The following is a 23,733-nucleotide window of genomic DNA, read 5'->3' as shown; positions in this document are numbered from 1 at the left end:
GCTAAAAGGATCACAGCAATTATATCTCCTTCCAGCCCAGCAGGAGAGAAGAAGAGGACATCCTGGCTCATGCAGATTCCGCAGTAACCAGGCACCTTGCCAAGAAAAAATAGAGAAATAGCAGTGATCAGGAAATACATTTCATTAGTAAAGAAAAGGCCGAAAAAAACAAAGCACACCACCAGTGGCTTTGGATAAAGGCAAAGCAGTATCACAAGGCAAGGTGTTGAATGTCAATATACACATTCCACACAGGAACTGTTGCTAAGTCTGGTATCTGGTAGGACTGTTTCCAAGCTGGTGTTCTTTAGTAATTTCTTTTCCTTTTTCTCCCAAGGTCATTTATCTATATATTGCAAAGTAGAATAAGAAGAGTAAAACATCAGTTAAAGACAAAAAAGCTACATCTTCTTTCAAACCATCATTTAGTTAATTAGAATTTATACAAAATATTTGAAGATGAAACATAGTAGTTGAAAAAAAAATCTGATACAAACCACTCGGATGTTCAGTAGCAGTTTAATATTTATTTGCATGACCCAAAGTGTATGAAACTTAAATGGGAACAACTGGGTGACATCTTCTTTAGTTTACTGGGAAAAAGGAATAGTTGTACTCCTACACAGAAATCTCTTTCAAGTTGTTAGCCTCATGGTAAAGATTTAGCTGGAAGGAAAGTCTGTGACAGAGGCAAAGCAGAAGATTATCACTTACAAAAAGATATCCCTAAAAAGGAATAGTGACCTGCTGACATCTACATCTAAATGTGCATTGGTCACAGAAAATTTTACTCCAGACAAGCCATTAGTTATGTGAAATGTGAGGTTTAGCATGGTGCTAGAAGACAATAGAGCACGGACACAAACCTGGAAGACCTTCTGAAGGTACTAGCATAAACACAGAGGACACTTTTTACTGCTTCTGGTGTCTGCAACATACAAGTCCTAAAAGGTTTGGACTGCTTCAAAGTATTTATGAAACAAGTTCAGAAGGTTAAAGATCAACAAGAATCCATTGTTAAAGATACAGAGGAGATTCTGTAAGATGAGGAAACTTTCTCGGGAGAGATGAGAAAGGGATGTAATTATTTGGCAATATGATTGAATCACTGGTTGTAAGAATTAGTGGTGACTATCAGAGTATTGTGAAGGATTCCACAGAAAGCTATATTTCATTAGATATAGATGTTTTGCTGTACTATTTGATGTCAGTGAAAGCTATTCCATTCAGAGACATTTTGGGGTATGAAATTTATAAAACTGAAATCAAACTGTGTTGTTCCTGTCATAAGATAAGGGAGAGTCACATGGAGAGCTATCCTTCACAGACATTTAGCAGTTACAGGTTAAAAAGTCTTCCAGACACTTTGAGAGTCATTCTCTTGAGTAACAAGGAAGGGTGGCATGGCCTTTGAAGGCCTTAAGGAGCAACTGAAGACACTGGAGTTTGCTAGTGGAAGTTAAATGGCATGAAACTGGAAAAATATGGTGCTCAGGTTAAAGAAAAGCCCAGCTTCCTTTTGGTGTGAAGGTAGATCAAGTTATGAAAAGAATTTCAATGCTGTGGTTTCCTGCAATAGCAGGGAAGTAAATGAGATGACAAAACAGGTTCTTTCCAATTCTCTGAGCCTCAGAACTTCAGTGCAGGACATCTTTCTTGGGTTGAATGGAACCTGGAATCAAGTCTCAGAGAAAGTGACAACGAATGCAAACCTCTTCTTTTCTCATTCCAAATGTGAGATGTACTTCCTTTGACTTCAACTTCTCTAAACAATTCAAAGCACAGCTGTGTGTTGTGTTTATTTTTAACACATAAGTTATCCCATATAACTAATTTTCCACTGGGCATGTCAAAAGAGTGGAAGAACCACATACAATACTGGTTGGTTATATCTTGTACTGCTAGAAAGCACTACACCATACATGGTGACAGTATATGCAACTATGGAGTAATATAGGTCAATAGATGACAATTTTTATAAACTTGTATTACAAGATTAATAGGTTTTGGAAAACTCCAAGTACTCATGTGAATCTTTATGTTTGGAAGTCAAGGTTTCTAGTGTTCTGAACAGACAGCCCTTGAACTCTGAGCCTGAGATCCTCCAGATTCCTCACTATAGAAGCAGGTATTAAAACAGCCAGAGAATTTCTCTCAAGGTCAAGAAATCACTTCATTTTTATTTACCTCAAAGATTTTGAACATCTGAATTTTTATCAACTACAACTTCTCATAGTTGCTGCTACAGGGAAAATGCTGACATACTAATGTCTTAATGCAGAAGAAAGCTGTCCCAAAATATGGGTATTTCCCATGCAGCGGAAACTCAAGGTTTTAACCACCCTATTTAGAAAATTGCAAATCTTCATATATTAAATTATTTCCACTCATTTTAAGATCAGAACACTATCTGACTAAGTAAACCATACGCAAAGAGCACAGACTTGTTTTCCTAGATTGGTTTCCACAAAAGTGAATGAAAAGATATTCTGGCCAAGATTTTCAAGCATGGATGCTTAATACAGGCTCTTAGGCCTAAATATAGGAGCTTAAATGAATGCTCTCATTTTCAGAATTGCTGAGGTCCTATAAAGTTTAGTAAAATGAAGTCAGTAATTTTAAAAATCAGGCTATGTGTTAAGGAGCCTGTTCCAAGGTACCTATTTCTGTATTTTTTTAAATCATGATATCTTAATTTCACATTTCAAAACTTCTTACTCTTCATCAGAGTTTATCTTGCTCAATCATTTGTGGCCCATTCTTTTCAAATAGCCACTGCCACAGAGTTAAATACAAAAATCTACAATTGGAAAAGGGAGTTGTGAACCAAGGCTCACTCTTCCCTTCTGCATTATTCCATAGCTCATTGTTAGCAATTCAAAAAGCAGCTGCTTAGTTGCACAGTTGTCTTTCTGCAACATGGGAATTTTATTTTCTAAGAATATAAAAAGGTCAGTAGCCCAGGGTATTTATTTCCAAAACCTATACTTTATTAAGGGAAGCACAACAAGGTAATATCTTTTATACCTGTAACAAAGGGTTACAAGAATTTCAAACAGAAATTATAAAAGGCAGCTTGGGAATTATTACTATTTTTTTCTAATGCCCATATGACAATCTCTGTCTCATATAGGGAGAATTTTAATATGAAAATCATTATAGATTTTTCATACCCCTTGACATCCAGTATTGATTAAAATGTTCCCTTAACTATTAGAGACATCCTAAAGATGCCCTAGCTGCCTCATTCATAGATCTTCTTGTTTTATATTAACTTACAGAAGGACTTTGGGAAATAATAAGAGATTCCATGGCCAGAATTTCGTAAAACTTTGCTTTCTTCATTATCCTTTCATTGTTAGGACAGCTTCAAAACACAAAAAGTAGTGTGTATTATTGATTCATCTATATGGATCAGAGAAACCAATTAATGATGTATAGTTTTTGCCAGAAGAATCTCCCACAAACTAGACTGACACATTAGAAAAGTTGGAAACAATGACAGAGGTTTTAAATTCTCAAATTAATTCCATTAAAGCAAAATGGTCTCCATGGAATACAGCCATTAGATTACATAAGCTTTAATTACCAGCCAGTGTTGACTTATGACTCTTACTTGGAAATTATATGTCACCCTTTTTATTTAATTTAGGTTTTCATTTCGTTTGTATCATTCTACTTGTTTATAGAAAATGTCTATTTTTTTCATATAGCAATCTATAACATAGTTTATTATCCTATTCTTAAAAATGCTTAGACATATGCTTAACTTCAAGGTTATAAGCATCTTTCTTAAAGTAAAGAGGGTATGTCATGTTAGAAAGCATTTGTCCAGTTGATAGGTTTTGTTCACACTATAAATCCCCAACACCATTACTGTGCCACCATTGCTGTAGGATAGATGGAGCATACAGTTAAAGAAGTAACCAGAATGACTTTTCAAAAAAAAAAGGGACTAAAACTGGGGGGAGGAAGAAAAAAAAAAAAAAAAAAGAAAAAGAAAAGTTGTTCCTGTCATAAGATAAGGGAGAGTCACATGGAGAGCTATCCTTCACAGACATTTAGCAGTTACAGGTTAAAAAGTCTTCCAGACACTTTGAGAGTCATTCTCTTGAGTAACAAGGAAGGGTGGCATGGCCTTTGAAGGCCTTAAGGAGCAACTGAAGACACTGGAGTTTGCTAGTGGAAGTTAACTGGCATGAAACTGGAAAAATATGGTGCTCAGGTTAAAGAAAAGCCCAGCTTCCTTTTGGTGTGAAGGTAGATCAAGTTATGAAAAGAATTTCAATGCTGTGGTTTCCTGCAATAGCAGGGAAGTAAATGAGATGACAAAACAGGTTCTTTCCAATTCTCTGAGCCTCAGAACTTCAGTGCAGGACATCTTTCTTGGGTTGAATGGAACCTGGAATCAAGTCTCAGAGAAAGTGACAACGAATGCAAACCTCTTCTTTTCTCATTCCAAATGTGAGATGTACTTCCTTTGACTTCAACTTCTCTAAACAATTCAAAGCACAGCTGTGTGTTGTGTTTATTTTTAACACATAAGTTATCCCATATAACTAATTTTCCACTGGGCATGTCAAAAGAGTGGAAGAACCACATACAATACTGGTTGGTTATATCTTGTACTGCTAGAAAGCACTACACCATACATGGTGACAGTATATGCAACTATGGAGTAATATAGGTCAATAGATGACAATTTTTATAAACTTGTATTACAAGATTAATAGGTTTTGGAAAACTCCAAGTACTCATGTGAATCTTTATGTTTGGAAGTCAAGGTTTCTAGTGTTCTGAACAGACAGCCCTTGAACTCTGAGCCTGAGATCCTCCAGATTCCTCACTATAGAAGCAGGTATTAAAACAGCCAGAGAATTTCTCTCAAGGTCAAGAAATCACTTCATTTTTATTTACCTCAAAGATTTTGAACATCTGAATTTTTATCAACTACAACTTCTCATAGTTGCTGCTACAGGGAAAATGCTGACATACTAATGTCTTAATGCAGAAGAAAGCTGTCCCAAAATATGGGTATTTCCCATGCAGCAGAAACTCAAGGTTTTAACCACCCTATTTAGAAAATTGCAAATCTTCATATATTAAATTATTTCCACTCATTTTAAGATCAGAACACTATCTGACTAAGTAAACCATACGCAAAGAGCACAGACTTGTTTTCCTAGATTGGTTTCCACAAAAGTGAATGAAAAGATATTCTGGCCAAGATTTTCAAGCATGGATGCTTAATACAGGCTCTTAGGCCTAAATATAGGAGCTTAAATGAATGCTCTCATTTTCAGAATTGCTGAGGTCCTATAAAGTTTAGTAAAATGAAGTCAGTAATTTTAAAAATCAGGCTATGTGTTAAGGAGCCTGTTCCAAGGTACCTATTTCTGTATTTTTTTAAATCATGATATCTTAATTTCACATTTCAAAACTTCTTACTCTTCATCAGAGTTTATCTTGCTCAATCATTTGTGGCCCATTCTTTTCAAATAGCCACTGCCACAGAGTTAAATACAAAAATCTACAATTGGAAAAGGGAGTTGTGAACCAAGGCTCACTCTTCCCTTCTGCATTATTCCATAGCTCATTGTTAGCAATTCAAAAAGCAGCTGCTTAGTTGCACAGTTGTCTTTCTGCAACATGGGAATTTTATTTTCTAAGAATATAAAAAGGTCAGTAGCCCAGGGTATTTATTTCCAAAACCTATACTTTATTAAGGGAAGCACAACAAGGTAATATCTTTTATACCTGTAACAAAGGGTTACAAGAATTTCAAACAGAAATTATAAAAGGCAGCTTGGGAATTATTACTATTTTTTTCTAATGCCCATATGACAATCTCTGTCTCATATAGGGAGAATTTTAATATGAAAATCATTATAGATTTTTCATACCCCTTGACATCCAGTATTGATTAAAATGTTCCCTTAACTATTAGAGACATCCTAAAGATGCCCTAGCTGCCTCATTCATAGATCTTCTTGTTTTATATTAACTTACAGAAGGACTTTGGGAAATAATAAGAGATTCCATGGCCAGAATTTCGTAAAACTTTGCTTTCTTCATTATCCTTTCATTGTTAGGACAGCTTCAAAACACAAAAAGTAGTGTGTATTATTGATTCATCTATATGGATCAGAGAAACCAATTAATGATGTATAGTTTTTGCCAGAAGAATCTCCCACAAACTAGACTGACACATTAGAAAAGTTGGAAACAATGACAGAGGTTTTAAATTCTCAAATTAATTCCATTAAAGCAAAATGGTCTCCATGGAATACAGCCATTAGATTACATAAGCTTTAATTACCAGCCAGTGTTGACTTATGACTCTTACTTGGAAATTATATGTCACCCTTTTTATTTAATTTAGGTTTTCATTTCGTTTGTATCATTCTACTTGTTTATAGAAAATGTCTATTTTTTTCATATAGCAATCTATAACATAGTTTATTATCCTATTCTTAAAAATGCTTAGACATATGCTTAACTTCAAGGTTATAAGCATCTTTCTTAAAGTAAAGAGGGTATGTCATGTTAGAAAGCATTTGTCCAGTTGATAGGTTTTGTTCACACTATAAATCCCCAACACCATTACTGTGCCACCATTGCTGTAGGATAGATGGAGCATACAGTTAAAGAAGTAACCAGAATGACTTTTCAAAAAAAAAAGGGACTAAAACTGGGGGGAGGAAGAAAAAAAAAAAAAAAAAAAGAAAAAGAAAAAAAAAAGGGGGGGGCAAAAAAAATAAGCTGCCAGTATTAGCTGGTACAAAAGAGCAAGGTTTCACAGATTTTTAAGGTGGAACTAACTGCCATTAACGTAGTATAATGGTATAATTTTGGCCTTTCTTTGTTCCCAAATGAAAGAGGATGTTTAGCATGTTTTTAGAAAAGATAAGTGTAAACTTAAAGTAACTTTATTTCTTAACTCAAGTTAAGACTTACCTAAGTAGAGACAGAAATTATCTTTGCATATGAAACTGTAACTCATGGGCTATTTCTGTGGCACTGTAAGCTTTACAATTTTCAGAAATGGAGCAAAATATTGAAAATTATCCATGTAACTTGGACCACTAGCTGCAAAAGTTTCAAGGCGAGTTACTAGCCACAGGACACTGGTTCAGTTTTGAAAAAGAAATGCAGATGCTTTTTGCATACTACTGTAGGCACTGTTTACAAATCACCTGCATTGTGTTTTGCCCATTTGACCCAGTATCTTTAATTTTTAGTGTTTAGTCTTTTGCTTAGGAAAAACTACAGTTAAAACTGCACTTACAACACAGTGACAAGAGCTTGGCTGTGTTAAACTGGCTCAGAGAGATCATATTTCACCCCTGCAGCAGATTTATACAAACTGTCATAATTAAGAACTAGATGCCCAAGAGTGGAAAGCAGAGAAATTGCAGACTAGGGTTAAGTTCTCATTCTACAGCCTCCCTCTGTGCAGCACTGCCAATGCATATTTATCAGAGTCTGCAAACCCTACACTATCCCAACTCTGCTGAATCTCCTCCTGAGAACAGACTGACAGTTATATCAAACTGGGTGTTAAAAGCTGCTGGGATTTTGTGGCTTGAACATACATTTTCTGAAGACAAAACTAGAATCAAACTCCCTTTCCATTGGGAATGAAACACATTTCTGAACTATGGTGTTCCTACAAGGAATCAATCACACCACCTCTTTCCTCTCCTCTTTCCACTCTCTGGAACCCAAAGTCAGATATAGTTCCTCAAACAGTTTGAGCAAGTAGCTTGCCTAAGTGTCACGATATATATGGTATGACTAGAATCAGAAACTTGCTTTTTTAGACCTGGGGAGAGCTGTTGAATATGCAGGATTTGCTGTACGTTCATGCAAAAGAGAAGAGACAGGACACTCCATCTGTAGAAGCTCCTGTAGTTTTCATTCTTAATGACCCAGCACCCCTGCTGTTTTGAGTCTCTCTATCTAGCACTCTAGTTCAAAGTTGGGGGTATAACAAATATGTTAATGCATGCAGGGAGGACAATTAGACTAACATAGCCTTCTCCTCAGAATTTTTCTATTAGAGAAGTAAGGCTTCCCTACAGAAGTGAAGACTTTAGGTTCCTCTTTTTGTATCAAAATGCACAGCTAAAAGATGCTTTAATTACTAAACTAGACAGAAATGCTAATAAAAGCACATTACACCTCCATGAATTCCAGACATTCTCTGAAATCAGTGCTTTTACAACAAACACCAAGTGATGTGCAGCAGGAACAGATGAGAATATCAAGTGTGGTTGCTTTGAGGGGCCAGTTTTTTAAGCAGCAGATTGTATTCAGGATGCTGCAGGGCAGCATTGAGGTGCAATGGTACAGCTGCCCCAGGAGAACCCAGCTGTTTTTTCTACACAAGCATCTTTCAATTATACAATACACTCTCTTACACTCTTATCATAGGCAAATTTTGCATCTGCTGTATTAGGTTTGGATGAACACTCATCATCAGAAACTCCAAAACAGGAGGAAAAAATATCTTTGTTTGAAGGCATGTTCATTCTATTCTTGCAAAACTATATTTGAGAGAAAACTTTAGAAACTAGGATAGAACAAGCAAACTTCTCCAGTGGAAACATACACTTCTTTTACCTGTCTCTTTTGCTTGGCTTATTGGGCAAGTCCAGCTAGTATGCATTCCCTGGTGCACATTTAGGGGTGAGAAGAAGAGACATTTACATGCCTGATTTCACTGATGACCCTCAAGTCAGATGATGAATTTGCTACTGATGTCATGAAGAATTCACCATCTTAACTAACCACCTCCAACTCTCCTAACTCATTCCACCTGCTGCAGTATCAAGAGCAGTCTCCACCCTCCTTTTCCTACAATTAAGTAAATCCTAGAAACTATAAGAAGCCTTCTTTCCAATCATCAAAATTTGTGAGATGCATACTAGTCTCCAAGATAACTTTGCTTGCACATGGCAAACATTGCAAGGAATCCTGGTTCTAAATCAATTTTCAGCTGAGCTTATTGTTTGTTTTTTTTTTACTCTCCAGTCTCATTCACCATTGCCACTCCAAAGCTAACAATCCCAGAAAGGAGCATTTCTGACACGTAGCCACAGCATCAACAAACACTTAAGAAGCCTGTGAATTCCAGAAGAAAATAATTGTCTGTAAGAAGCTCTGTCTCTGAGAACATCTTCCCTTTCTAGCGAACAATTCAAAGCCTAGTGAGGAAAGCTAGTTCTAGGCAAGAATGGACTTAGATTTGTCTCTAAGTATGCTTTGAGCAAACAAGTGAGATAGGTTACCTTGAATGTAACTAACTCTACTAAAGCATCATTAGCTATACTGGACTTCATTTTTATTACCTCTGCTGAGCTAGACTAATCTCTTGAGATAAGCATTACTGCCAGCCAAACAGCAAATACAACAGCACAATCCACCAGACTTAGAAATGCCAGTGTTACTTCCCTTTATTTTGGTTTCATATTTTTAGTTAAATACATTTCCAAATTACAAGATTCTATCATTATATGGCAGAGTTGTTTCAATGTTTACTAAATGTTCCCTTGGGTGGCTTATGTAAAACAAGGACAATTCCTTTAAGCAACACAGAAAGAGACAGTTTAAACCTTTGAGCTGCAAGATTCCCATTATTCACAGCACATTTAGAAACCTGTATTAGAATCTTCTCAAAATGGATGCAAGTACTAGGAGAGAAAAATGCTGAGAAGCTAACCACTAGGGTAACTCATGTCACCATAAAAATGCCTATTTGTACGAAATCCCTTAGAAACAACAATCAAAATAGACAAAATACCCCACATCTTTGCAATCCAAAGCCAATTTTTGCTGAGTAACTCAGAAGCCTAATTGGAAACAGATAAGAGTTTTAAAATTTAACAGGATTTTAACATTTAGGAAAAAAAAGCAAAGAGTATGATACAGATTTTTACTGTTGTTGTGCTTTTGTTTTGTTTATTTTAGCATTGTTTGTCCTGGTACTAGCCCTCATCTAACATGAGCATGTTACTTCTGGAGAGACTTGCAAAGGCTATGTTTTGATAGTGAAAGTTGCACTCGTATTTTGGACAATTTTCCTTCTCCACCTGTATTCTAGCCAACCTCTTAATATTTACTGTGTCTTTTTTCCCACTGTACAAGGTGAGCATTTGCATTCTTTTACAAAGCTTACAAAGAATGGATAAAAGTTAGAATGGTGTACTAAAACCAGCACAAAGGAGTGATTACTAAGACTGTTCCAGCAGCGGACTGGAGGCAGTCAGAGGGAGCAAGGCAAGGGACTGGAATGTCCCTCTTCATCTAGCTATAAGAAGATAATAGCACATGATGTGAACAAAAGTCATCCTCTCTGGTATAAAATATTATTCAATATAAAGCAGAGCTGTACTCCTTTGTAAACTCTTCAAACCCTATGCATGTTTTATTAGTCTGTTTGTTTATTTTATTAGTCTGATTAGTCTCTCGCTCCCCTATTTTGATCCACTTTCTGAAGCACTCTTGGAAAACACCTCTGAGAGACTAAACTGGACGAGGGATAAATATATATTTCCACACACAGTTTAATACCATTTCTCTCTTTCTGGAGCTGTTGTTTACTAATTGAATTGGTTATTTTGTCTTCACTGTACATTTACGCCTCTCGATTTTGGGATTTGTGCTCCATGTGCTAAAACCAGGTTGCAAAGCCCTCTGAGGGGCTGCAAGTAGCTCTTTCAAAGCCACAATAAATAACCTTGACTTTAATGAAATATTATTTACTCTAGTAACAGGTTTACTTTGAAAAATAAATGTCTAAATGGGAGGCTGGAATAGTCAAGTAACCAGTGTGTATTTACGTATATGGCTTTCAAATTATCATCTACACCTCTGCCATAAACTGATATCAGAAACAGGGTAAATTAATACAAAGCTGTTATAACTATTATTATTTTACAACATTCAGGATTGTGCAGATGCTTTACACTACAGATACTGTAGTGTATCTGTATTGTACAGATAGATACTGTCCCTATTCCCACAATGCAATAGAGGTAGCAGATGTATCTGCGATATCTCTACTTCACTGCAGAAATCTTAAGGTGAATCTATTTGTGGTGGTCACAAATTTCATGCTTCCTTCCTTCCAAAGAAAAAGCAACCAGGGAAGTGAATCTGACTTTATTTTTAAGTAAGACAGAAAATGTCAAAAAAGCTTATTAAGCCATAATCAGATATAAAATACAAAAGAAATCTATCTTTACCTGTGAAATAAGACAGACTTGACAAGTGTGACAACATCCCGACTGGCATTGTACCCTGCACAAACAATGGCAACGTGGATGGTCTGTGGGAGAAAAGGAACAAAAAGAACAAAAATTAAAGCCTGCTTCTATGTTCTGTCGTTCACTAAGGACAGCACATACACAACAGTGCTATTATTTAGTGTCATGATTGTTAAAGATTTGAGTGGGTGTTTTGCAGCTGTTTGCAACCCACTAGAGGCAGTTTGTTAAAAACATCTTAATTGAGTTATAACACCATCATCATTCCAAAGCCATTAGTATCCCTAAATTATATCACATATCTGAACAGAATTGCATTCATTAGACAAGAGTATATGTGTGCATGTATGTACACACATACACCCATTTAGCATCACACATAATCCTGAGTATGCAAATATGCAGACACTTTAACCTTCTGAACCGCAGTTAATTATGTATGATAATTATAAACAGATATGCTCTTAGAAATTTGCATCATATCTGTCTTGAGGACAGCTACAAAGGAGAGAGGATGAGCAAGATCTGATGGATGAGCATGAGCGGGACAATTGGTTTGCCAGGAGCTGGGTGCATCCTAGTGATAGGATAGGACACGAACTGTGAAGACAGGTGGTCACTTCTCCTGCCTGTGACTCCTAGTATGGACTGTACTGGGCAGTGTCAATATTTAGTTAAATACATACCCCACACACACATTCTCCCCACCCCAGCACCTTGGCAAATTCCCTCTTATTCTGTGCCTTCTTATCTCCCTTTTAATATGCAGCAGAAGTTTATTTGTCTCTTCAAGAGGAAAGGGAAAACTGAAAAGGTACTACTAGTCATTATTACGATTAAGGTAGTAAGTAATAATTTGAAAAATGCTGTTAAGTTACTCTTCTCTGGCTTTAAAATTAGCCATAGCTCTTCCCTGGGGGCAAAAGAATATTATTTTTAGCAAGTTTAGACTGCAGGTTCTGTATTTTTCTGTTTCTTAGCGGTCACAGAAATGAAGAATTCACCATGCTGGCAGCACGAAGCTGCAATTGGGGACACAGCTGTGAAACTGCAGGGAAGCCTCATTTGGCTTCCATTTGAAGTTTGGATAGCTGGTTTCTCACACACACAGCTCTCATTTTCCACAGAATGCCCACTACGCAGAGAACAAATGAGGAATTCTGCCTCCTCACATAGCCATAGATTCCCAAAGTCTGACTTTTAACAGAAGCAGATTTATACAAAGAGGTGGCATGTGTTGGGCACATCTGAAGAGTCTGTAGCCCCATCTATTAACATTGTCTGGTGCAGGGCACACTTTGAATCATATAATTGCCAAGTGGCTGTGCCATTGTGCAACCCCCACGTGAGCATCGCAGCTGCCTCCAGCCCTAGAGAGCCTCACAAGGTGAGGTACAATGAAGAGCTGAGGCTGTAAGAGGACTCGAATTAGTAAGGCAATTGTTTGTCCAGAGAGGTGTGGGAAAGAAAAGATAATGCAGTACTTTTTGCAACAGCTCTGTGACACATTGAGCATTTTAAAATTCTGTTAAAGTCAATGTGAGCTGAGCATGCTCAGCACTTTGCAAAAAATTGATTATGTCTCTCTCTTGTGATAACAATATAGAAGAACAGAGGCTACTTATTAACCACTTTATTGCAGTAGTGGTTTATACCTTACTTATGGGCATGAGAACCTCATGGTGCACAGATTCCTGACACCACATGCACTGCCTCCTCTCTGGTTGCCACCTGGTCTTTCTCAGGCTTTTGGAAGACCTATGATCCTTCCCTTCAATGCCAATTAAAATCACACTGACTGAGAATAGTTTCATGCCTGCTTTAAATATTTCACCTGAAGACACTGGACAAGACAAACATTTCAAGGGTTTTGACAGAATAGCACTGTTATATCACTGTCAACATCATTTTATACTACCTTTACTTGCCAGAAAAGCTTTCCCTGCAGCCTCTCTCTCCAGCTTACAATTCCCCTCAAAATCAGAGTTTGCTCTGCCAAGAACTTGCCTGCATCTGTTCTTCTCTTCCTAAACTGTTTGTTTCAAAATTAAAAGCGTTCTTTCCTTGCTGCCTTCCAACAGGTGCTGTTGTCTTGCATGCTGTTTCAGACAGGGCACAGTGAGAAGACAGCATTTGCTGCTCTTCTGAGCATCTTCTCCAGTACGGAGACACAGGCATCCCTGTATCTTCTAGTCAGCCTCTCTGCAGTGTTTGATACTATGTATCACTCACATTTCTGCCTGCAATCAGTTATAGGAAAGAACAATAATCCTCAAAGAGAATAGAGACCTAGTCCTTTTTTTTCCAAAGCTTTTGCCTTCAGCATGCTGCAAGACTCAGTCTGTTCCTGAGTTTGACTTTCTATTGTTAAACAAAATGTGTGGGAAAATTGATAAGTCTACATGAGGTCAACAACCTCAGCTGTCTGCAGATGTTTGCATCCTAATAACAAAAGTTATTTCCAGTGTTCTCCATGCTTGTTCCAAATATATGTTTAGATACAGAGCAGCTGACTGTAGCCAAATACTGGCAAGACAGGACAGAAGTGTCTAGAGGAAGCACTTCAAAGAACTGGCATCCTCCAGAGTATAGTACTGTAAGTGTCAGCTCTCAGATTATTAAATTGGTTAGCAGTATCTCAGCTCTCTCAAACTTCTTATTTTCCATCTGCAGATGGCTAGATGACTGTATCCCTATCCAGCCAGGTCAATGTGATTCACACAACCTCTCAACTCAATCATACCTAGGAGTGAAGCAACATATGCCCAGACTGTTCCAATTTGCACAATATGTGGCACCTTGTCTGCTTGGTTCAATGTGGCCCTCCAAACATCTCCCTCCAAGATGTTGCAAGAAGTCTGGACAGAGGCCACTCACTGAAGCTGTTTTAGACAATGGAACTCACTGCAGCAACAGATCAAATGACATTTAAGTTAAGCTTCTTTAGGAAAGAGAGTTCAAATAATAACAAGGTGCATGCTAACACTGTTCCGAAACTATTACTTTAGCCACTACATATCAGGAATGACTGTTTCTCAAAGCAATCTTTTCTGTAAGTTCATTTTGGGTGATATTAATAGGAAATGTATCCAAAAACAAATGAAGAAACTAGATCCCATGCTGACGAGGAGCATAAGGTACTATATAAGGCCTAGATAAACAGATGTTATTTTTTTTCTCCTCAGGCTACTTTTTGGAATGATGAAATAATGAGCTTAACAAAGTCTAATTAGTTCTTATAGCTAAAAATAATTTTTGGTAAAGCACTTCAATATTTTTCCAGTAGTACTAGCCAGGTGTTCCACTGTGGTTACTTTACTTAATCCTTCATGAATAATTGCTGAATGTGGTCAAGAGATATTAAATGCATGTTACAAAAATGTAAATATAAACATAATATAAATATAATTGAAATATAAACATAAATATAAATATAAATGTAAACACATGTTTCCCAGAGGCAGGTAACATCTGCTTTTCCCATCTTTTACAGCGCTTAAGTCAGTGGGGGCCTGTTCTTTGTGGATCTTAACCCCATTGCACAACACTGTTGAAAACAGTAATGATACAAATATGCCTGTAAAAAAGCTTCAGATCTTAAGTATTCTGCTAACCTACTAAAGGCTATACTGCTAATTAACCTTTTTCTAGTATAGAATCACTTTTAAAAATATGTTAAAATGCACACTTAATTCACACTAGATGCCCAGTTTTGGGAGCCACAAACTGGAAAGATACTAAGTTAACATTATAAGAAAGAATAACGTAATTCTGTTAGCTTCCATCAGCTTTATGCTCTTCTTCTGAAGCCTGTTATTTGAGCCTATGTCTATGTAAGGACTACTCTTACTTATATTTCCAAGGCTGGTATTAAAATTGTCTCCTACTGAGAAAGCAAGACAGGGATGTGCTCCCTCTGGGAAGAAGGCCCTTGGGTTGGAACTGTGACATCTTCTTGAAATATTAATGCTTCTCCATTTTATAATATGAGAAGACTTCTCCTGCAATGCAACAGAGTAGGAGGTGGAAAGCAACGAACACGCTATTGTTTGATATAGATCACAATTATTATCACACAGATTATGCTTTATCAGATATTTAATGCTCATTAATTGCAACTACATTTTCAAATGTTTTAATCATCACTAAAGATGATCCCAAATTTGATTCTGAAATGTCAGCTTTGGTAAATCTCAAAAAACTGCCTCAATAAAATAAACAACCTATTCCTAGCTCCCATTGTCTCCCTCAGAACCCCAGTCTTCTCAGGACACTAGTCTCTTTCTACCCAAAGTGCTGACTCTTGCTGTGATATATTTCAGGGTCAGAGGCTAAAAATAGTTTACACCACTGAAACACTGCAAGCAGAGGGTGAATGGAGTCAAGATGCCAGTCATAGAAACATGGAACCAGTATCTACAGTAATAGGATAAATGAAGAGACCTCTGGCAAATCTGATAATAAGGAAGTTTAATTTTAACTTCCATTGCTGTTACTGAATTACTTAGTGAAGTCCTTAAGTCAAAGAAGAAAAAGCTATTTCTTTATCAAAATAGTGTGCAGTGAGATAGGGGGTTGGCAAATAAAGTGAGGTTTCATATTTTATATAACCATTGCCTCCAGCACAATGCTAAACCCCACTGAGCAAGTAAATTCATTGGCAAAACACATTATAAACTGAAAGACCCCTTAAACTATTTCTCCCTTAAGCTGCTATTTTTGTGTCCCAAATTGGTTGGTATATCGAAAAACCAAGAACTGAGATTCAGCTCATCACTTCTTGGCATGATAATAAGGGAGAAGTGAGGTTTGCTTATTGATAGCCTGAACTTTCCCTTATTAAAAGAAATACTAAAATGCTTACAGGGAGGAAAATCAGACCCTCATTACTGGGAGGAGAGAAATTGAAAAACAGAATCCTCCTTCTCCCTCTCCTTAAAATAATGTTTGTTCTTTTTTTTCCACAACAATAGACAAAGAAAAAAAGGAGTAATTGTTTTTTTAATTATATTTTATATTTGCTGATTAAACAGACTTTATTTCAAGAGACAATTAGAACTTATTTTTTTCTCCCACTTACTATCTTCCCAGTGGCAGAAAGCAAAATAAAGGGTGATACAGTGTTACTCTCTTTGGAGAAATAAATGGCAGAATTACTTTTAATATCTTCAACGGCTGGGATTGGCACAAGGCCTTTAAGCAAGACTTTCTCTTTTGGATCTATAAACATTTGGAACTGTCATCATTCAGGTATCTGACAACTAAACAGCTGGATGACAGCCACAAAACTACTGGCACAAAATGGAGAAAAACGAACCAAAACAATCCCCTAAAACCTAAACCAGGCTCCCTTTTCCCTGCATGTAACCACATCTCTTGTGCATGGCTCACACAAAGCAGGTGGTTCCACATAGCATCTGGATACACTTTTGAAAGTGACTCCAAAGCACAGGCTGGCTCCATAAGCTGTAATTTAATAAATGGTAAATCCTGGACTGTTCTAGTACAGGTGACAAACAAAGGAATAAGCCTTTTCAAAGCACTGTGGCACTTTTATTTAATTTAGAGACAGACGGGGTCAGTTTGCCACAGGTCTTCATCAGCACAGCTGTATTGAAATCAGCTTGGAAAAAGGCTTTTTACACCAGGTTTGGGGACAAGAATGAAAAATACAAAAAACTCTGATCAAATAATAATTTGAAATATATTCAGATGATTAAAAGTTTCAAAGTTTGGTGGTTTTGTTAATAATAATTAAAAATAGCTAAAAATTCATGGCCAATAGTCCTTTAAGAGCCTGGTTTCTGAGCACAAAGTTTCAGGAGGAATAAGACACAACGTCCTTGAAGGATCAAATGTACAAAGCTTTGCTTCTGGCACGTTCCTTTTGCTTATTTACCTCGCATTTTTCCACTGCTGGTTGCTGCCCACACTCGGAGCTGTTCCCCGCCACAATGCCAGCCCGCAGGCTCTCACTGTCACCCGTCCCCTCTTCCATGGAGTAGGTTTTGGAGTGATTGCCCCGGTGGTGCGAGGGGCCGCGGCTCTGGGCCAGGCTGAGCTGCTTGCGGAGCGCACGGTTCTCCTCCTCCACCTCCCGCATGCGGACTTCCAAGCTCTCCCGCTCCCGCTGGCTTGATGCCGTATATCGAGGACTGTGGGGCTGGGATTCAAGCGGAGACAGTGACACTGGTTTTCCATCTGCAGAAGGAAACAATATGCTCCTGTCAAGATATACTTCAAGTTGCCTTTTCCTTTAATGTCAGCAGCGTGAGGCAGGGATGTGTTTCAAATACAGCCACGTTTTATGCAGAACTGTCACTTCAAGGCATTGCGTAAGTGCACAGTAAACTTGGACAAATACTGAAGTTCCATAAGCTACAGGTCCTACAAGTTTTAAAACCACACTCAAAGGTAGGCATATATTTATTTTGTTTTGTTCAGGGTTGTCTGCCAGTCTCTAGTCTGGGAAGACAGTCAAGAACAGAAGGATTTAATTCAAAGACCATTAATATATAGTTAAATGTATTTTAGAAACGTATGCAAGACAAAATCATTCTCCTATTCCCCATCTCCTCCTCAGTCAAGCTACAGCATTTTGGTTACCATTTTGTGCCAAACAGTAGTCCCAGCTGATTCACATGTGAGGAGCAGATGGTTTTTATTCAGCAACACAGCATTATATGCTTGCAGAGAAATAAGAGGTTCAGAAGGACAGAAAAATTCAATACACATGTGGGTCAAATTCTGGAAAGCATTTTGGCTGAAAAAGACAAAGGAATTTTGATAAAAACAAAATTGTTCAATTAAAAATCCTTAATTGAGAAGTTATATTAAAAAAAATGAAATATCTAATTTTCACATTTTCAAGAGAGATCTTCTTTGTTCAAAACAGCATTAAAAATGAGCTAGATATAAAATATAATAAAGATAAATTAACCTGAAACCAAGGTCCATAATCAAAGACAATTGCAATACATTCTGCTATCACTGTAATGTACTTCCCAGTACATTATTGCTACCAAATTTTAAGGGAGCAAATAAGGATGCAGCTGATGTCTTTTCAAAGGAGACACATTTTCATATAATTTTAAACAAAGCTACATATATATACGCAAAGTACAGATTCTTGAAAGGTGGTAAAAAAACCTCATATGAAGCGACTTTTAAAAAATGTTCAATTGGAATAAATTTGTAACTAAGCAAGAGAGTTACCCAGTGTAATAATCACAAGACACTCCTTTGCAGTGAAGATATATCAGTATCTTATAAAAATAAGGTATTTCCCTGAAATATCTTTCTACCTGCACGAATTTAAAAAAAAAATGTTTGCTACTTCGTAATTTCTCCAATACAGTCCCCTTGGCTTTATCAAGCACCAGCCTGAGAGGTTTAGAAAATGAAAATCATGCAGTTATTGTTTAGCAGTTCTGCTTAATGAGTACATTTCTCACCCTCTGATTCAAAACTATCTCCCTGCTATGAAGACCTGCTCATTGCTTATTCTCTTCTATTTTCTAACATTCGCATGAATGGTGAGCAGTTCTCTAAACTGAGTTCATGGAAAAAAAAGCTACAGAAATGAAAACCTTATTTCTAATTTGCGTTGTTCAGTTTCACAAGTGAACACACTTCATGTTACCTATATGAATAGCTATCCTGGTTTTAATACAACTTTTTAGGTAGAATATCTTGAATTCGTTTGCTGGTGGCAAGTTAATATTTGTTTTACTCCTATTAACAGACTGGACACTTGATGATATTTTTACCTCAGTAAATACACAGACATAGCAATATGGCTCTTGGGAACCACTGCCTGGCAGGTAAACACCAACACATGCAACCTTTGACCTGCTTCAGATCAGTTTTCAAGGCAAGCCAGGGACTGTGTGTTTCACCCCGTATTTGAAGAAAGAGTAACTGGATTAATGAGGGACCACTAATATTTGATTGACTGTGTGTGCTGCTTGGTACAAGAGTAAAACTGATTGCATTGCACTTGAGTTTTATACTTTTAAGTAACTGGCAGAGTGCTCTGAGCTGATGTCTAGGCACTTTTTATCTCATCTAAACCAAAATAAAATAACATAACACATAACGAGGCCTGTGTGACTTTGGGACCAAAGATCTCCCAGGGAGCACTGCAAGGAACGTTGCTGTGCTCTGAAGCAAGTAGTACACTTTTGAATGGTGCAATAAATAATAATAAAGCTATTATTTTTTATTCTTCATTTGGGGTTACAGCTCTATTTTTGGGCCTTGGCAGTCTCAGATTTAATTTTATTTCTTTTCTATCTGTGTCAGGCCTTTTACTTCAGCCTTTCTGTGCTAATACAACTGTACCAATGAAATAAAAATCACCTACAAAACTCCATTGTCCCCAAAACAAAACCTAAACACATACATGACTAATTATTTCATAGTTTACAGCAGTCAATGACTTTTCATCACAGTAGGTTCAACAAATCAGAAAACATTACAACACGCAAGTTACTAATTTATGGATTGTTGAATGTTTCTACATATGTGGAGTCACCTGTACTTAAGGCAAGACATTCAATTAAAACTTAGCAGAAACAAAGCATACGAATACCCTGGAAGAAATAAAAGCAATCCAGCAGTTTGCTGGAAAGGAGAGGGACTAAAGCAGTGGAATTTTCTTACATACAAAACCTAAAGGATGAGCATTAACACTGAGTTCCTAGTTTTGAAGTCAGCAGATTTGGAGATATGATAGTCCCAAAAAAGCCTCAGTGGTGCTGGAAGTTTGCTGGGGAAAGAGCCACAGAGAAAATAAAGTTTAGCCAGAGGCTAACTGCAGGATTGGATATGGGAGAAACAAGCAGAGTGCAGGAAAGAAAAAAATCATCCTAATTAAAAAAATAAGACAAGTGCAGAAACAGGGATCCTGAGTTTCTCAAATGATCCTGATCTGAACATAAACATTTAAAATTTCATTAGGAACAGAGGCAGCCAAATTTATGCAGAATACTGCACATTGGTTTTTTCCTTATTATTTTACATTTCTTTTACTATCTTCAGTGCAAACTACTTATTTTTGGCATCTTTGCAAGGTCTACAGGTTTCTATGTGTTTTAGCTATTACTCATCTCATGCCTAAAAGCGTGTAATGCCTTTACAATGAATTAACTGATGACATTGAACTCTAGGCTGCCTTTGAGATACGAGGAAGTTATACTACTCATAGATAATGTTTCAGTCTGTCTGACTACAGATACAAGAAAACACCACTCCTTCATTTCACATTTCTTTACAATGGAAAATTCATATTATCAGTGGAGTCTTTGAGGAGTAGCAGTATAACAGTTTTAACTGAAAGCCAACATTCTGCAGAAAGAACTGGGATAGGAGGCAACCACCCTCATAAATTTTCTGCTGTTAAGGCCATGAGCAAGATCTTTTGAAGTTCATTCCACAATTATTTTTATCCCTTTAAAGACCCTTAGAGAGAACTTCATTGAACCATAAGGGAAAAGAAAAATCAGAAGACTGCAGTTAGGACTATGAAGACATAAAAGCTCTGTGTAAGCAGCTAAACTATCCCTTTTCTTCTGGAGCTCTAGCTCAGCTTTAATCATCTAACACCTTAGTACTCTGCATGTTTCTACTCAGCTGGATGCTCTGGTAGGTATTGGTCATACTAGCAGTTATGAATGAAGTCCTTTTTTAACAGTTCAGTAATTTAAGATACATGCCTCCACAAATAGGTGCTAAGACATCCCCAGGTGTCTAGTTTCACATCCACCAAGGCATTTTTTTTCTCCTACACTTGTTTGTAAATCACTGCAGTGTGATCTCAGCTGGAAGAAGAAAGCCTTGCAGGCTAGGATGGTCCACACAGCTGTTCAGCATGTTGATCCAGCTCATCATTCAGTTTGTTGCCACTCATACCCTGCTTCGAAAAGAGGCTTATTTATTTCCTCACTGGCCTACAGTGCTCATCTCTGTCATACCTGAATGTGGCACAGGGATCAATGACTTATTTTTCAAAGTTCTTTGAGGGAAAGGTAATACTACCAGTCCCTTTTCACAGGCAGGGCAGAGAAGTTTGGAGTCATTAATGACAAAAGAAAATTCCAGGCTTGGATGCACAGTTGAGATGGTTCTGATGTAGTTTTTCAATAAATAAGCACCTTTTTGCACTTCATTTGTTCAGAGGAGCGACCTCATCGCTTGCATATGCAACAGTATACACCTAACACTTCTGTAATGCAAGAGTCTGCAAGCTGGCAACCCAGAAAATGGAAGAAAAATACAATTAGCAGCCACTTTCAATAACTTCTTTTATTAACATCATGTAATGAACTCAGTGGAAGAGACAGAAACAATTTTCTAGGGTAGATTCAACTTCATAAACTATAAAGCTGTCCCTTTTCTTTCTACGCTCCCCTGCTTTGTTCTTGACACACCTCCCAGTCTCTTTAATTAACTAAATGGAGTGGTCCAAGAACCACTCAACCACATTGCTGCATTTACTCTGCACATAAAATGAGGAAGGGGCTGTGTCTTGGAAAAAGTGAGCAATTGCACTATCAGTGATAGCATTACACTGCATTGCTGCAGGAAGCTGGTTCCGTGTTGGCTGAGGGAAAGTAATACTGGTACTTCTAACAGGGGCAATAGGGACAGTAAAAAAAAAAAGCATGTACCAACATAAAATAGGAATAAAGAGGGAAAGAAAATGTAAGTATATCGTATCCCTTTCCTGAAATGCATGTGACTCTCTGTAATAGTTTGTTTTTTCAAAAGAACTATTAGCTTACTAGCTAATGTTCTGAACATTAGCTTATCAGCAAATTTAAAACAAAAGCCCCTAAGTCTCAAAATTATTCGTTCATTTCCTTTTCTAGAATATGTTTAATTTTATTTTTTTTTCCTTTCTTCTGTCATCTTCTCATTATTCTTTTCCCTGCTTTGCATTGCCTTGGCAAAATATATGCCTCTCTAGGAAAAGGACTAAAAATAACATTTCCTGCCTTTCCTTTGGGAGTGGAGATGTAAGAAAATAAAGTCTTATCAGAGGATGCATTGAGTGAAAATAAGATTTTATCAGGGACTTAGCCTGACAAAGATAACATGTTATCAAGAGGGGAACTTGGCAAAGATAACACGTTATCAATATCATGAGTAATGCTTGGGGAAAATAATGTTTTAATACCTATTAGATTCTAAATAAGCCATCTGTGCTCTTGATGAATTGTTATTTTCTCCAAGTCCCATTCCTGTAAAGATGCTGATTTTTTGGCAAAACACTTCTGTAGCAGTTGGGGAAGGGGGGATGGGGAGAGAAAGAGGAGAAAAGAAAGCTCTTTCTTTGCAAGGCTAGAGGGTTATTCTCTTTTCAAACGCTTTGTATGCAGGTACAGACTGCCAATGTGACAGCTCAGAAGACTCAAAACATTCAGACACCAAATGGGCATTGCAGGGAAAACTCCTACAATGCTCTGCAATTATACTGCAGAAAATCCTATTACAGGAAAAGAGGGTCAATATCCCTTCTGTCCTTGACCACCCTATCCAGGCTCAGAGGTGCTGCCTAGAGTATTTTTGGCAGAAGCACTTCTCCACAGACCTGATGTCCAGTCATCACTTAGCAATTACATTTTCACATAAACAACAACATCACAATTAGCAGTGGTCACTTGGGGGCACAAATATATGATCCCTTTTAGATCAGTTGCAGACATTATCATCATTCAGTTAGAGGTCACCATTCCCACAACTTAGCTGACCCAAAGGGTCACACAACACTTCTTACCTCCTACAGTGCAAAGCAACTCAGTTTAAATGGTCAGCAGAGCTGGTCTGAGATAGCCTGATCTCCTCTCCCTTAAGGCATTCCCCTCTACTACCTCCACTATGGGGGTAGAGAGAAACCACTGTCCAGTGGGGTGTCTGTGCCCCAAAGTCAAAACCTCCTGCAGCTCAACTATAAATCTTCAGAGTTGCAATCTGCATTAAACAAATTGTGACACCTCCTGGAAAATGAAAAATCCAATTCATAGTAAGATGGACTATTAGCTATATTAAATGACTGAATGTGGGTGAATGCCACTGGTTAGTCATAGGAATGGGCAAGCAGGGAATAATTAGAAAGGAAGCTGTGGAAGAACTGTAGGAGTGTGATGTGAATAATAAAGGACACTTAGGAAAAGGCATATGAATGATATCTGCAGGGTAAGTATTTGTGGCCAGCTGAATTTCCCTGGTGTACAGCAGGAGTGGGAGGGAAGACAATGGGACCCATTAATTTGAAGATTTCCTATGAAAAACCTTTGTCTCTTTTTTTCTTTAACCATTTGGATATCTTATGCCCAGATATTTCTCTACATTCAGGTGTGTGCTTGGTGTTAGGGTAACTTCTGAGGCCCTGATACAGCAAAATACCTAATCAACTGCAGGCAGTTCTCTAAGGTAAAGCACATGCCCAAATGCATTCCTG

The 23,733-nt window shown here is 37.4% G+C and overlaps 1 protein-coding gene across 1 annotated transcript in view; it reads right to left on the bottom strand.

The window, feature by feature from the left end:
- The window catches only part of LARGE (like-glycosyltransferase), a 198,577-nt gene that overhangs the window by 129,609 nt on the left and 45,235 nt on the right, over positions 1–23,733 (bottom strand). Inside the window, exons 2-3 of the mRNA XM_010005777.1 lie at positions 17,170–17,471; positions 11,250–11,332 (exon numbers count right to left, since the gene is read on the bottom strand). Of these exons, the coding sequence (XP_010004079.1) occupies positions 11,250–11,332; positions 17,170–17,471 (385 nt within the window). The remainder of the gene's footprint in view (positions 1–11,249; positions 11,333–17,169; positions 17,472–23,733) is intronic.

Source organism: Chaetura pelagica, unplaced genomic scaffold (assembly GCF_000747805.2).
Source record: "Chaetura pelagica isolate M959 unplaced genomic scaffold, ChaPel_1.0 scaffold79, whole genome shotgun sequence".
Classification (NCBI taxonomy): domain Eukaryota; kingdom Metazoa; phylum Chordata; class Aves; order Apodiformes; family Apodidae; genus Chaetura; species Chaetura pelagica.
The sequence above is the reverse complement of the archived record's forward strand: the minus strand, read 5'-3'. Positions and strand labels throughout refer to the sequence as shown.